Genomic DNA, 14,399 nt, shown 5'->3' on the forward strand with positions numbered 1-14,399 from the left:
TGTGCTATGATCAGGCTTATTGTGTGAATAAATATCCACATATTCTGGTAGTAGTCATCTGCTTTAATCATCAGCCTCAGAAAGAAAATGGCTCTGTACATTTTGAGACAAAGGAAAGAATAACATTTATGGACAATTATATAGTTATGCATTGACTCCTGGAAACAATACAGCAAACCTGATTTTAGGTGTGATGTACAAAATAATGAATACAAGAACACTTCAACTTTACTGAGGGCGCTGCTCTCAAAACTTTTCTGAACAGTTATGTTTAAAGCTCATCTCTAGCTAAATCCAGTAATTATTACTGCAGCAAAATATCAGTGAGGAAAAAATTTTACCAGTCCTGGGACTTCTAGATTTTCTACATGTGGGTTGTACCTCCCCCAAAAGGAGCAGCATGGAAGAAGCAGACCTATGTGTAGTGGCCATCAGATGGGTCTTATCACCACTGTGAATTAGGTTATGGTAGAGAGTTGTGCCTTAGAGGTCATCTTATCCTCTATGGCTCTATGAGTCAGTGGCTGCCTTTCCCATTTTCTGCCTGGGTCCCTGCACCGCTGAGGCTTCTTTTGCACGTAAATTGACATGGAAGTTAATACATTGCAACACATTTTTAGGACATTTAACATTTGCTTCTGGGAAGGACTTTTGCTTCCTACCCTTTCTATAGAAGACAAGATCTGCATGAAACCTCAGCTTTATCTGCGTGATTGGAAAGGACGATCATGTGCTGTTTTATAAATGAATAAACAGAAAAAGAGTCCTCCAAAAGCTTACAGCTGGTATGGACAGAGAGAACTGAACATAGTGAGCATAATAGAAGATCTTTGATTCCCTTTATTTTTATTTTCCATTTTTCCTTTTTATCTTACTTTTTCTGAATTAGCCTTGTGGCCTTTTCTGAAAAACAGTTGTCTGTAAGAAAAAGTTTTTTTTTGCTGGCCAGTTGTCTCCTATCTTGTACTCTATTAGCTGAACCAAAGCTACATAAGCCGCCTGTCTCTTTGAATCTTGCTCATCTCTCAGTGTAATTCTTCAGCCCTTTTATAAATAGTATGTATATTAAGAGATATATTTACACATAGAGACATATGTTTGTACAGATTTTATGAGCCGGCCTGTATAGATTTCATTTTCTTCCTTATTTTTAGATTTTTTTTTAAACTTATTTTTGACAACACTGCTTTAAAAATAAGTTTTTGTAGAATTAGTCTCTGTTGTTTTATGTTTAATTTTACAAGAGCTCATCTTAGAAATTTCACTAGTTTCAGTAAAATATGTAAAATGTTGCTGAGATTTTTAGACATGAAAGGACTGCAACAGTAGAAATGTTCACATGATAGGTGAAAAAGCTTTCTGGCCCTGTGTGGGGGGATAGGTAACAGATTTGTGCTCTCTGACCTTGTTGCTGTCTCATTGCTTTTTTCACTACACAGTTTTATTAACCACAGCAGAAGTTCAATCAACATGTAGAAGCAAGGCAGTGCCTTGGTCTAATTACTGGTGCAGTGTGTGTGTGCTTGGTGATGGGCATCTTGTAGATGAGAGAGTAACAACAAAGACAATAGGTGTCAAAGTGTGAAGCTCTCCATGATAACTGGTGAGGCCACGTTATGTAGCAATTAATCAATGTTTTCCTGGAGAGGCAGAGTTCACAGTTTCACATCCACCCTTAGCAAGGTCATGGGAAATATGGACTGCAATTCCCAATGACCTTGCTAAGAAGACTCACCCACCTTCTCCTGCTGCAGTCTTCAACTCAGAAGACCAAACACAATCTTATACTTTACAGCTTATCAGTACTTGTAGGAAATGGAAGCATATGGAGGCTAGTCACAAGAATAAGGGGCAGTGCTATGGATTTTGCAGCCAGCCACCAAAATATTCTTCCTTTGTTTGTACTGAGGAACTTGGAATCTGTAATGCACAGAATAGAGATTTTACCCCTCGCCAGTTTCCAGTAAGGAAAACAAGTGCTCTGCTTCAGCAAGTGAATCCTTCCATGCTTGTGATACACACACTAGCTATGTATGAGAATTATACTAGCAATTACTGTTTAGGAGTGCTCTGCATTCAGATGCCACACAGGGCACTGAAAATGTATCACATATAGTTATGGGAAATACAATAGGAATCTTGCTGCAAATGAAATAATTATATTTTAGCCATACTGGAATCAAACCATCTAGCTAGCTCTAACTCTTTATTCACATGTAAAATGATCATTTATACAATGTAATGTTCCCTTGTCCAAGTAATTGTGCTGCAATATTCTGTGAAAGTTTTTGTACAGCTCTGTAATAGCCGTACTGTTGGATGACAGCAACAGCATTAGCATCCTGTATAAGTATTTCTAATCATGGGCAAATTCTCCTTTTATTCTATGCTAATGCATCACATGGTTTTCATTTTCCACACATTTCAGCAGAAATTAACTATACTTGAAATACTTCCCAAGGCCAGTCAGATCTTCCCATGAAGCCACATTTTCTCAGCAGAGAGATTTCAATAATTTAATGTGGATGTAGAGTCTACAGGAATCTTGTTGTTCCAAGTCCTACATCTGGATAAAGCTTTTGGTGGTTTAGAGGAGAGCTGTAACAGGGAAAAGCTTGTCATTCAGGGTCCTTTTATTTGGTGAGGGATGGGTAAGGTAATCTGAGGTAGCTCTCAGGGATCTCTACTGAGACTATCCAACACACTTTTGGAGTGGTTCTTCACCAAAGATTCTTATTTCAGCATAAAATCCTCAGGAGGTAACTGAATAAAAGAGAAGATGTATACAATCAGTATATACTGATTATACAGTATATACTACTCTGACGTTAAAGAAAAGGTCAGTAAATTATTGTCATGTCTCTATGTGGTATTCCTCAGCACCCTCCTCCAATGACCCATTATTGGTCTGATCTATTAGGACTGTTTTTGTGTTCTTAAACAGCAGAACAGTTTTGCTTCTAATGTCTGCATTAGCTCAAGTAGCTTGAAACAGGAGCATCTTGAAAAATACCCTCCAGTGAAAGTCTGAATGAGCCTGTTTAATTTAACAAACAAACAAAACAGACTTGACTTGATTCAATGAAGAGTAAATTCAGCATATTAAAAGAGAAGGGTGTAGCAATATGTGCCCAGAGCATGGACCTAAACCTATTCCCATCAGGCACATGCATTTATAAATGGGAGCAAAATTAGCAGCTGGATTAGGCTTAATAAGGAAAGAGATGAACTGTCAGTCTCTCAGTGTTTGCAGGTTGAGACTGAATTTTTTTCAAGAAGACATGCCTAAGGCAATAATAAATTATGCTTTAGTCTCATTTATGTTACAAGCTTAATATGAGTAAATAAAGAAAACAGGTGAAATAAATGCATGACACTAAGATTGTTCCTTAAGACATTAAATATCTGGAATAATGGAGTGGTCTGAAAGTTTCCAATTTAAGGATTCACAGAACGAAGTTGATAAGTGCCATTATCCCATGTTCAAATGAGCAGTGGAGAGTTATGCAGAGTAACTAATTTTCTCACTTTTTATTTTGGCTTATGTTTTTGGAAAAGCAGTGTTGTCATCTCTAAATCACCTGAGTAAATGTGCTACAGCACCTTTCCCAAGTTTGTGTGTAGTATGCAACCACAATTTGAAAATGGTTGCATTCATCGTGAATCTAATCTTTTGCTGTCTTTTTCAAAAGAATTTAATAACACAAAGAGATCAAACCCTTTGTCAAAAAGTCAGAGTGTTTTTCATTTAAGAAATCAACCCCCTGGCCCTCTAGAACCTGATAGAAAGTATTTTCAAGTGCTTCATGGGTCACTGAGTTTCAATGAGCGCCATTTTTAACTCATGGAAGAATTCAATGATGCACCCTTACTCCATATGCGTTTCTATGTCAGACACCATTCTGTCAGACTGCCCCTCTGCTGCCACCTGTCACACAGCAACAAAATGTAACAGAATCTTGTTGGGAACGTTTGACCACTACTTCCATACCACCAACATCCACCTCTGACATGGTGGGGCAACTTAAATAATAGGAGGCATTGCTTTTGGAACAGCATTTGTAATTGCATGTTAGGCAGAAATTCAGAGCACTACATTTTCAGACAGGAAAATAAAATTTAGGAGTCATAATGTATTTTCCAATTCAAAATATCATTCATAGCAGTGATTTTATTATTCATTTATTTGAACTGATCTGAAGAAAAGCAACATTCTCAGGGGCACAAGTGAAGAAGTTCCCATTTTATTTTTATAAACAAATAATTTGCTTTCCAGCGAAAAGGAGAATCCACAATTTTGTTGGAAAAATAAGGAATTACTATGGCTTACTGTATGGTTCTTGTTAAGACTTTAGCTAAATGTTGGTTATATTTCTTGTCTGAAGGAAAGTACAGGATTGCTCTCATGGGCTTTTATTTTTTGTGTGTGTGTTTGGTAAATGTGTAATGTTTTGTAATGTTAAATAAAAAGGAGAATGAAAACCAAAACAAACACCATCTATAAAAACTTACAATTTTCAACAGTCAGAATGAAGCTGATTTTTAATCATAAGAAAAAACATAGATCAGAAATAGTAACTACATATTTACTTTGCACCAAGCCCACAAGTGTAAACTTTTGTTTTGTGTGCATTACAAGTATTCACCCAAGTCAGAAATGAATAGAGTCAAGCTGTTACAGACTTGGCCTGCAATGATTTGGCTCTGAAGCTCAGACTGTAGCAGCTGACCCAGGTGAGCTCAGCAGGTCCTAAATTATGTTTTCTTTTGGTGGCCTAAAAGCACACACTGACTCATTATTTTGCATGGTAGAATACAATGGGAAATAATATGAAATATAGAGTATATAGTATATAAAATGAACTATCTACTTCCAAAATTTTTCTCCATGTTCTTAATTGTATTAACTATGTGCCTAATGAAAGGTAATCAACTGCCATTAAACATTATTTATGTATTTATGTTACTAGCACTGCTGCTAAAATTTGTGTGTTTGCTCTCCAAAGCCCTGAAACCAAGAACTCAAAAATCTCTTCATGTTAGTAAACAAGCAGCCCATTTTTAGTTTCTTAGTATAATGGCACAACACAAAATAAAACAAAATAGGGGATTTTGAACAAAACTTCTGGAAATCCAATTTTGAGACCTAGAAATGCTGCAGTGTCACCTGAGTTTCAATCTTTCCTGTGTCCAGATTCTGTAGCAAATAGTGGTATACCTGGAAAATGAAACAGAATTCTGAATGTTCTTTGCTTTGGAAAATAATATTATTTGCATTCTTGTAAGTTTATCTGCTCAATTCATTTTTCTTCTATTGCTGTTGTGGTGTGAATGATATTTTCTACAGTGTGCTACTTCTACACTTGATTTTTATAATATAACCAAATTTATAAAGATGTTTATGCAGCTGAATTCTAATTTTGATTCTGTCTAGCTGAAACCACTGCAAGTTTCAAACTAATTCTTGCAGACTAATTGTTTGATTCATTCTAAGGCATAGTGTTCAACAAATGTAGCATAAAATGTAAGGATTATGTAGACAAAGCTCAAAAGTAAATTTGGTGTTCCACTCTGCTGACAACACTTGCTTATTTGTCATAGCACTCTGAGCTGTTACACTTCAATAATTCTCTTTTACACCTCAAAATACATCTGAAGTATTATGCAGTTTTTCCATGTTTTATATCAAACACAATACAGTACTTAGTCTGCCCATTTTATTTGCTGAGTGCTGTGTTCCAAAGAAGTAATAAGATACAGAGACAAGATTGCCCATAACCTGTGATATAGTTATGGCCTATATGTACTTTGGTTTTTCTCAACATTAGAATTTGGTGATTCGCATATTAATTGCTGTACACATAAAATCACTTTGTCATTAAGACTCCAGTCACTTCATTAAGGTACAATATTATGAAGATTATCTTGTCATATCTTCTGTTGTCATGGTGTACTTTTCCTATCTATTAAAAATAAAAAAAAACAACCAAACAAGAAAAAAAGGAAGTTTATCCAGTATTGGAGAGAAAATGCCTGTGATAAAAGATTATAGATATATACATGAGTAGAATTGTAAAATTTTTTATAGCTTGTATGCTAATAAAATTACAAAAGAAGCTGGTGTACATATCTCTTAAATCCACTTCTAAATACAGCTTTGCCTTTAGAGAAAACCAGATTAAGTTATTTTGTGTTGTCTAACACTAGGTCACAAACAGCAATTTTTTCTTTGATAGTGATTAATCCTTATGCAAAATGTAAATATTTATATTAGAAAATTAGAACAGGGATTTTTGTGTGTGTGAGTGTGTGTGCTCTTGTTCTGCTTTTCTCTCAATATACATGTGATTTATTACTCAGTAACATTTCGTCTTTCCTGTTTTTCTTTATGTGCCGTAATCTCTGCTGCTTTAAAATGTATGTTTTAGAAGATAGTAGGAAAAACCTGATAAGAGGTCCTAAGGAAGTACTTACTACTTTTAGCTAAGCATTATTTCTTGGAAGTTGAATATTACCCTTTTTAAATAGGAGAAAAATATTTTAATTGTAACTGTATTTGCATTATGCCCCCCCAAGATGCAGAACTGTGGAAGAAACTAATATCTTTGTGTGGAAAAGTAAAAAAAATCATGCATAATACTTAGTAAACCAAAGGAAGCCAAGGTCAGTCATCTCAGAATAATGTAAGATGATGTATTCTTTTATTTTTATTTGAAGTGAAAATGGATTTGGGGAATATCTGCAAGCACTTTGGAGGAGAGTTTTAAGATTAAAAACAATATAATTAATTGGCAATTTGGTCTGAAAAGCAAGGTGCAGTTCAAGCAGGACAAATACAAATTACTGCATTTCAAGAATAATCAGCTGAGTAATGAAAGAAACTGGCTGGCTAGGCAAAAGTTGCATTAAAAATGTAGGGATGCATTATTAAAGTGAAGACAAGTTGCCAGTTTTATATTGTTATAGAAGAAATAATTTAAAAAGAAAAAAAAACCAAACATCTGGTATCCTTGTTTAGGTTATTGAGATTCAGACAAAATACTGACCAGCTAGAAAGGCTGTGAAGATAAGCGTGGAGAATAGTCAGATGTCTCCAAATCATGACCTGGTAAGGAGGGAATTAACCTGTTTCATTTAGCCAGTTACAGAAAGTAACAAGCTAATGTTGAAACAAGGGATTGGAAGATATTATGAAGTGTTTTTAGATGGGAAATGGGATTGTTTGCAGTGAAGACTTGCAAAATATTAATCTCTGTATATATATATATATATATATATATATTTAATGAATGGAGCGCACAAATGCTTGTGAGGATGGTTGTTAGTGTAGTTGGTACCAACATAGGAGGAATAGGTAAAGTTATTTTGATTTACTTCCATTTCTTTTTTATATAATATTAACTATTGTAAATATTATGGAGAAATGAAATAAAGGGAAATTCCATTCTTATCCTCTTCAGATGCCAGTTCTGATATCTGAAACAACCCTTTCCAATTCTTTATTTTATTCTGCTCTCCCAAGTTCACCGTAGCTCTTCTATCCCTGTGCTCTACTGCTACAGCTCTGAAACCAGAATTGCCATCCAGTAATGTACCTGTGATTCATCACATAGCAAGCTCACAGTTTTCCCTATTTTTCTGTCCCCACGTGCTCAGGCAGGACATGGAACTAAGTCCCTGCACAAGTAACTTGTTCCTTTTTGTGTCAGCATCTCCCATGTTTGCTTTTCTCTTCACATATTTTGTCACAGGAACAACTTCTTCCACACAGATGTGTTAAACCCTAGACAGTGAAAATCTACGGTGCCTGTAAGCCTATATAAAATGTGAGTTGTAGAAGAACACTTCTTAAAAAAATGTGTAGAAGATTAAGAAAAAAATATTGTCACAATATGCTGATGCAGAATAGAACTTCTATGTTGTATCACACTTTCTTGCTGTCTTGAGTGAGAAGCCAAAAATGTTTTTCTTGAGGCAGTGGGAGTATGGCTTCAAAGACAGAAAGAGAGAGGAACATTTTATAACAGTTCCTCTTTTATGGAAGTCATGAGTTAAAGTGCTCCACAGGACTGATTTTCTCATTTATGACCTCTGTTCCCCACAGATGGATGAAAAGTGGATAATTGTAAATGAGGAAGTCAGAAGACCTGGTGCTGTAAGTACCATTGCTATGAGTCATGAGTTGGGAGCAGATTTCTTTATGGCAACTTGGTATCTCTTATTCTTTCCATGAGGTTATTCATTCAATTTCATTAACAGGCAGCATACTGAGTCAGTCTCTTTCCATATATATTCTTCCTCAGTACAGGAGAAGATGATGTCAGCATACAGCTACTCTTTGACCACCTGCTAGAAACCTTTTTTTCCTTTTATTTTTCTTTTTTTTTTTCTTTTTAACAGATTAGTTTATTACTTTTCAGTCAGGCATATTAAAATATACTTCAGTGGCATGTATCCAGGTTCAAGAAGTTACCCAATTCCTAGCCCATGAAAAACATTTTCCTCCTCTATTGGAGAAGTTCTTCAGTTCTTAGCCTCCTTAGATGTTTTGGGCTGTCCATAATATTATACCCAAGCTTTTTTGTCTTTAAAGTATCATTCCGGTTTCTGGATCCAAACCTGTAGGTTTCTTGAATTTGATGGAGGTAATCATTACTTGTTCCATAATAATACTTACCAACTGAACTTTCTACCTAGAGGTATAGCAAAAACATCTTTTTTGTACTTTTCAGTCTTTTTTTTTTTTTTTTTTTTTTTTTTTTAAATTGGAATATAATTTGTTTACACCAGGAAAATAATAGAGACAAAAATCATTCCACAAATGGAATGCATAAAAATAATAGAGATAAAGATCATTCCACAAACAACCTTGCTTCTCATGCTATTTTCTGTTTTGCACAGTTCCCTTTTTCTAAGATTCTAGGCAGGAGAGAAAAGCAAACAGAAAAGCCACAGTTTTGGAGCTCTTTTTCTTTGCATAAGAATATGTGCAATTTTTTGCTATTGCAGATCTTGACTGACATTCACTGTTGGCTTACTGGAATATTTGGATTGTCAGAAGCTCCACACAACCAGGCAGCTGCAGGGCAGGCACACTTGAGCAACAGCGAAAAGTTTGACTTTTGTGTCAAACAGTTCATTGACTGCATAACTCAAGAAAGCCAGTGGAATGAATAGTTGAGTAGCCATGAAGTCAAAAGTTCATAAAAGTGTAAAACTTTTTACAGCATATGTGAAATGAAATGGTAAAATTAAATTCTAGAGCTAAAGTAATTTCTAGAGTTTACACATTGGTGTTGAAAATTCTTTTGCCTAATTTAGAACTAAAAAATTTTAGATGCTGTGCATTTGTGTAGTCAAATATAGATTCAGGTAAGGGAGGTGCTTAATTTATAGTAAAAAGAAGGAAGAACAGTTCTGCAATAGATTGGCATATCTATATAGTATGTATCTTATGGAAAGAGGCAAAAAAGGCTGCTATTCCTGCTGTTATTAATAGAATAAGATTAACCAGGAAGATAAATTTAGCCAGAAATATTAGCACAAAAATTAGCAGAGATAAATGAATTTTACAGTAAATAAAATGGTACGACCAGTTTGCTCTAGTTTAAATTCATTAGTGATAAAATAAAACTAGGAAAATGCAGAACAGCTCAAATTTTGTAGTATCTGTCTTTCCGTACTTATTGTATAGTAAATGGCCAGTGTATAAAAACTGACTACTCTCCTGTTCTTTAAAGAATATACTTGGAATTCATCAACTTATTTTAAGCCTCTAAGTCCACTTGCTAAATGACTAGAATGCTTTCAACTAGAATACTAGAATACTTCAGTGTATTACATTACTTTGGATTTGGCTGTTGCCTTCAATTATTATTCCTGTTACAATTTTCAGTGTAGAATATAATCTGTTAATATTGTCTGAATACTATTACTGAAAGCTTGACTATATTTTATTTCAGTTTGTTCAGTCATTGGTGAGGCATTTTGTTTCAGTGTCATTTGTTAGATTCAGAATGGGAAATGACAGACATTACATGGAATAAATGTTCTTATAAAAAATTCTAAGAGTTTGTAGGTCTGATTTTTGGAGTAATGAAATCAAAAAGTACACAGAATTTCATGGGTGCTCATGTGGACCTAAGAATTCTAAACTACAGTGCCCCAAATCCTAAGCAGCTCAAAATTTTTATTTTAAACTTATTCTTTCGGTGGGCAGAGCACTGGTACAATGATGGCTTTCTTTAAACTATGGTATGTCTAGTGAGACTTCTGTTAAGTTTGCATTTCACCAGGTTGCTAGTTCTTCTGACACAGGAATGAAAGAATGGCATTCTTCCTCCCTATCCTTATAGTCTAAATTCATTCATTTTATATAATTATAACCGTGAACATCAGTGGTAGGAAAAAGGAGTTACCGCCCTAGAATCTGGCCATCAGTAGAAAATAATATGTGAAAACTCATGAAAATATGCTGTAAATTATGTGCTTTCCTATGCAGGGATCTGATTTTTAAATTGTTCCTATAGTTTTATAGTATTCCCAAAATGGTGTATAAATTATAAAACCTGTCACAGTACGTTATGTATTCACATCATGGATGCAAATCCTTGAACCATAACAGTGCATTTATCATCTATCTTGTCATATTTAATGTAATATTTTCAGCTTGAATTGTGATTAAATGTAGGATCCAGCCAAAGTCACCTGTTTGATTTTTGGAGGCCAAATTTAGATACTGAAACACTGCAAAATTTTAAGGGTTCTTTGTAAAATCATAAAGAGTTTTTTTGTTTTCTTGCTCTGTACAGATTTCAGCAATAGTAGGACGTATCTTTTAACAACATTAAAGAACTGTACAATGTGCTGTACTGTGCAGCTTATTAGGAGACACTTGCTGAGTTTCTCCTTGCTGCAGAGCTAACAAATTAAAACACATTAAATACATTTAAATTCATGAAGTGCTGGTCTGTGTCCAGTGTGTGAAAAATAAGCTTTTATTTAGGCAGGTATAAAAGTGAGGATACAGAAATTATGACAGAGTGATCAGTTTAGATTATTTGGGATTTGGTCCAAGATTGATGGGCTCAGGCATAATTCCTCTGCCTTTTACAAGTCTTACTGCTATCAGGAGAACTCTGTGTTCCTGCTAGCTTACTTTCAGTATTACAGTCTGCCTCTTAACTTTTGACATAAAGCAGACAAATAGATCCCCTCCAAATAAATTTCTGTAATGCTGTCAATAAAATACAGAAACCATACAGTATGTTGAATACTAATACTTGATGCTAATGTCAATGTTTCCAATTATTTGTGTGTCTGCTGAAAATAAATCTTAAAAAGGTATATAGATCTTATATTGAAATTAATCTGAAATGGAGCATGTACAAAAGGTGATCAAAAGAAAAGCAGTATTTTCCCAGTTGGGCTTTGAGCAGCCTTTCTCCCCTTCTCCACTGCTTGATTGTCCTCACAGAGGAAAACTTTTTTTAATCTGTTAGCATATGTTACTTAGTTCACATACTTAATTCTCTATTATTATTATTAGTATTAAGGTAAGAGAAATTGTTAGCCAAAATTCAGAGTCTCAGTATATAGGATGGTCTTTGCTTTTAAAAAACAGACAAAAGTCCGCTAGGGTGTCTTATTTCCCATTGCAGAAATAAAAGTAAAACCATGAGTCTTTGATAAGTATCTTTTACTTTGTTTAAATTTTGCCAGGCTTTGGGATAGTTTGCGGATAATTCAGACACACTGAATCCTTCAAGGATTTCTCTGTGTGTGTTTCATGTAGAAAAGCTACAAAGAAGCAGATCTGCTGTTCAGATCATGTTGGCAGAGGCGTTACCTGTTTATTCTTAAACAGTGATTGCAGAGGTGAGCACTGTTGGCGGCTGAGCTTATGAATTATTACTGAAGGAGCAAATTACAGAAAAGAAACTGGAACGTGGAAATAAAATTAGCGATGACAAAGGAGATACAAAGAGAATTAATTACAATAAACAGAACATTAAAATATGATAAGCAGTAGGTAGTTTGGATTAATTGGTAGCATGTTTGCAAACTCTATGACTATGTATTTTATTCAAAAAGCTCCTGGACTGTTTGCTATGCTGTGCTATTTTGTACTATGGCAATGCATTGCTGCAGCACTTGAAACACAGTAGGTGGTATTCTTAAGCCAGTGGAAGAGTAAATTAGGCATGGTTTTCTTCAGAATGCCTGCACAGCGTGTCTGAGCTGAAATTTGCCTATGTAACTTTGAGTTATATAGTGCAAACAAAGCAGTAAGTAGTTTCAGTGCCCATCTAATACACATATCCACTGCACTAATGACTTTGCCCAGTTTGATTTCCATAGTTCTAATTATGTGCTTAAATATAGTTGTGTTCTTCATCATAATCATTTGTTGGCTCAGTGCTTTCTCATGATTTACATCTGCTAATTTCCTAACCAGGTGGTATACACTTTGTTCATTAAAGTATTTTCAAATGGCCTACTTTTCAGTGTTTTCATTTGAGAACTTATAAATGTCAAAATCAAATGCTATAGTACCTACTTTTCTTTGCATCTCCTATTGTACATAATTTATTTAAATAAAAACAAGTAAGTTGAACACTTTCATTTGGTGAGGTATGCTAATGCCACTGCTGTTTCCAGTATCCAACTCAGTGATAGATTTTTTTTTCTTGAAATTTTTTGACCTAGCCTAATTTCAATTAGTACTTAACATCTGCTCTTATGTCTCTGACATACTGCTGCTGGTATGTGTTAGAGGTCATGATCTACAGAAGATGAACAACTGAAATAAAATCACCTGTGTAAACACAGTGAGTTTTTTTTTTGACTTCAGGTTCTACTGTCATCTATGAATTAAAGCATATTTAATGTATCTTTGTTGTCTTCAAATGAAATCACAACTTTGTACTATTAGGCTCCATAGGCTTTTTCTTGAAAGATCAAAGAATATAAGGTGGCTTTTCTGACTTGAAATCTCTCTCTCCATACCTTCTGACTCTAGCAGTTGGACCACAGGCAAGTCAGAAGGCATGGAGAGGGAGATTTCAAGTCAGATGAAGTAGCTGTGCCAGCTTTGGAGAAGTGCTTGTGCTTGAATAGTTCATCTGGATCTGAAAATTCCAGCAGATTTAGTACTTAGAACTAAAAATATTTTAAAAATAAAATAATAAAAATAATAATTATTAATAATAGTTTAATAAGTTTAAGGCACCAGGATGCTTTTCTCTGGTTAGAAATGCTGCTTTATTGCTGCTGACTCTGTTCACTACTTATAGAATTTCTGTGTGGAGCTTTTGTATTATCTCCACAGATCCAGGACAAATGAAGGTGGAAAGTTCTGCAACATGTAGTGCAGAAAACAAGAGATAATATATTTATGACCTAAAAACAGGGGAATGCTGTTAATCTGGACCAAATACAATTGTTTCTGATATTTTATCCTGGATAAGAGACCAAAGTTTTCATCTGAATAGAATTTTTGTGGTTTCCTCTTCACTAGTCAGAAGGCGATTATCCCTTTGAAAATATTTCTCTCTGAGAAGTAAAATGTTAAGATCCATTATCAAAAGTGTATAGATTTAATTTGATCGCTTTAAGAGAATAACATCACCAATTTAGTTGCATCATTATCTTTAATAAGAGGTCCCTAAAATAGCCATTACTGATTTTTTAAAGTATGGTCATGCTGTATACAGGTTGTGTTCATTCCTGTGCTACTTCCAGCTTATACAGGGAAAAATACTCTGGAAGACCATATGTTTTCCATTGGGTTTCTTCTTTTTCAAAAGTAGAAAAGTCTACAACCCCCAGAATGATGCACAACATGACAACAAACTGGAATTTAGCAACAAACTTAACATTTATCGGAGTCAATGCAGAATGATGAAGTTTCACAGTGCTTAAAATGTGAGAGCTGCTATGAAAGCCATCAGAAGAAAATGTTGGTGGTATGGCAGTAGAGGTTGAACTTTCTCACCAGTGTTCTGTTCTACTTTGTTGCTGTGCCACAGATGGCAGCAGAGAGTCTGAATTCCTCCATGAAGAAAAAATTGCACCATTAATATCCATAGATATGTGCTGAACGTTTATGGAGATCAAACAGATGTGAGCACAGAGAGTAAGTTTGTGGTGTGTTTCAGCAGTGGTGGCGGCAACAGTGCATGACCACCGAAGCATGCAGGATCTTGTTCATCAGAGGTAAAAGTGCATAGCAACTGTTGAAAAAATAGTCTTTTTGTAGCTGAGAATTTGTTCTACCAGAGGGTTTTATTGTGTTATTTGGATGTGTTGTAGTTTCTGTAGAAATAAACAGGAGGCATTACTTTTGGAGCAATGTATATATATGTGTGTATGTATATATATATATATATATATATATA

The 14,399-nt window shown here is 34.8% G+C and overlaps 1 protein-coding gene across 12 annotated transcripts in view; it reads left to right on the forward strand.

Moving 5' to 3' along the window:
- Positions 1–14,399, forward strand: part of SGCZ (sarcoglycan zeta) — a 321,764-nt gene that overhangs the window by 14,267 nt on the left and 293,098 nt on the right. For 7 of the 12 annotated variants that reach the window (XR_014945428.1, XR_014945429.1, XM_085545376.1 and 4 more), the window contains exon 2: positions 8,105–8,155. The exons of the other annotated variants lie outside the window; for them this stretch is intronic. Coding sequence is in view for 2 of the 7 variants with exons in the window: in XM_085545370.1 (XP_085401496.1) it covers positions 8,105–8,155 (51 nt within the window). In the remaining 5 variants the exon portion in view is untranslated. The remainder of the gene's footprint in view (positions 1–8,104; positions 8,156–14,399) is intronic. 12 annotated transcript variants of the gene reach the window in all.

The sequence above is a fragment of the Coturnix japonica genome, chromosome 4 (assembly GCF_054131305.1).
Source record: "Coturnix japonica strain WE chromosome 4, WE-NBRP24, whole genome shotgun sequence".
In the NCBI taxonomy this organism is placed as follows: Eukaryota; Metazoa; Chordata; class Aves; order Galliformes; family Phasianidae; genus Coturnix; species Coturnix japonica.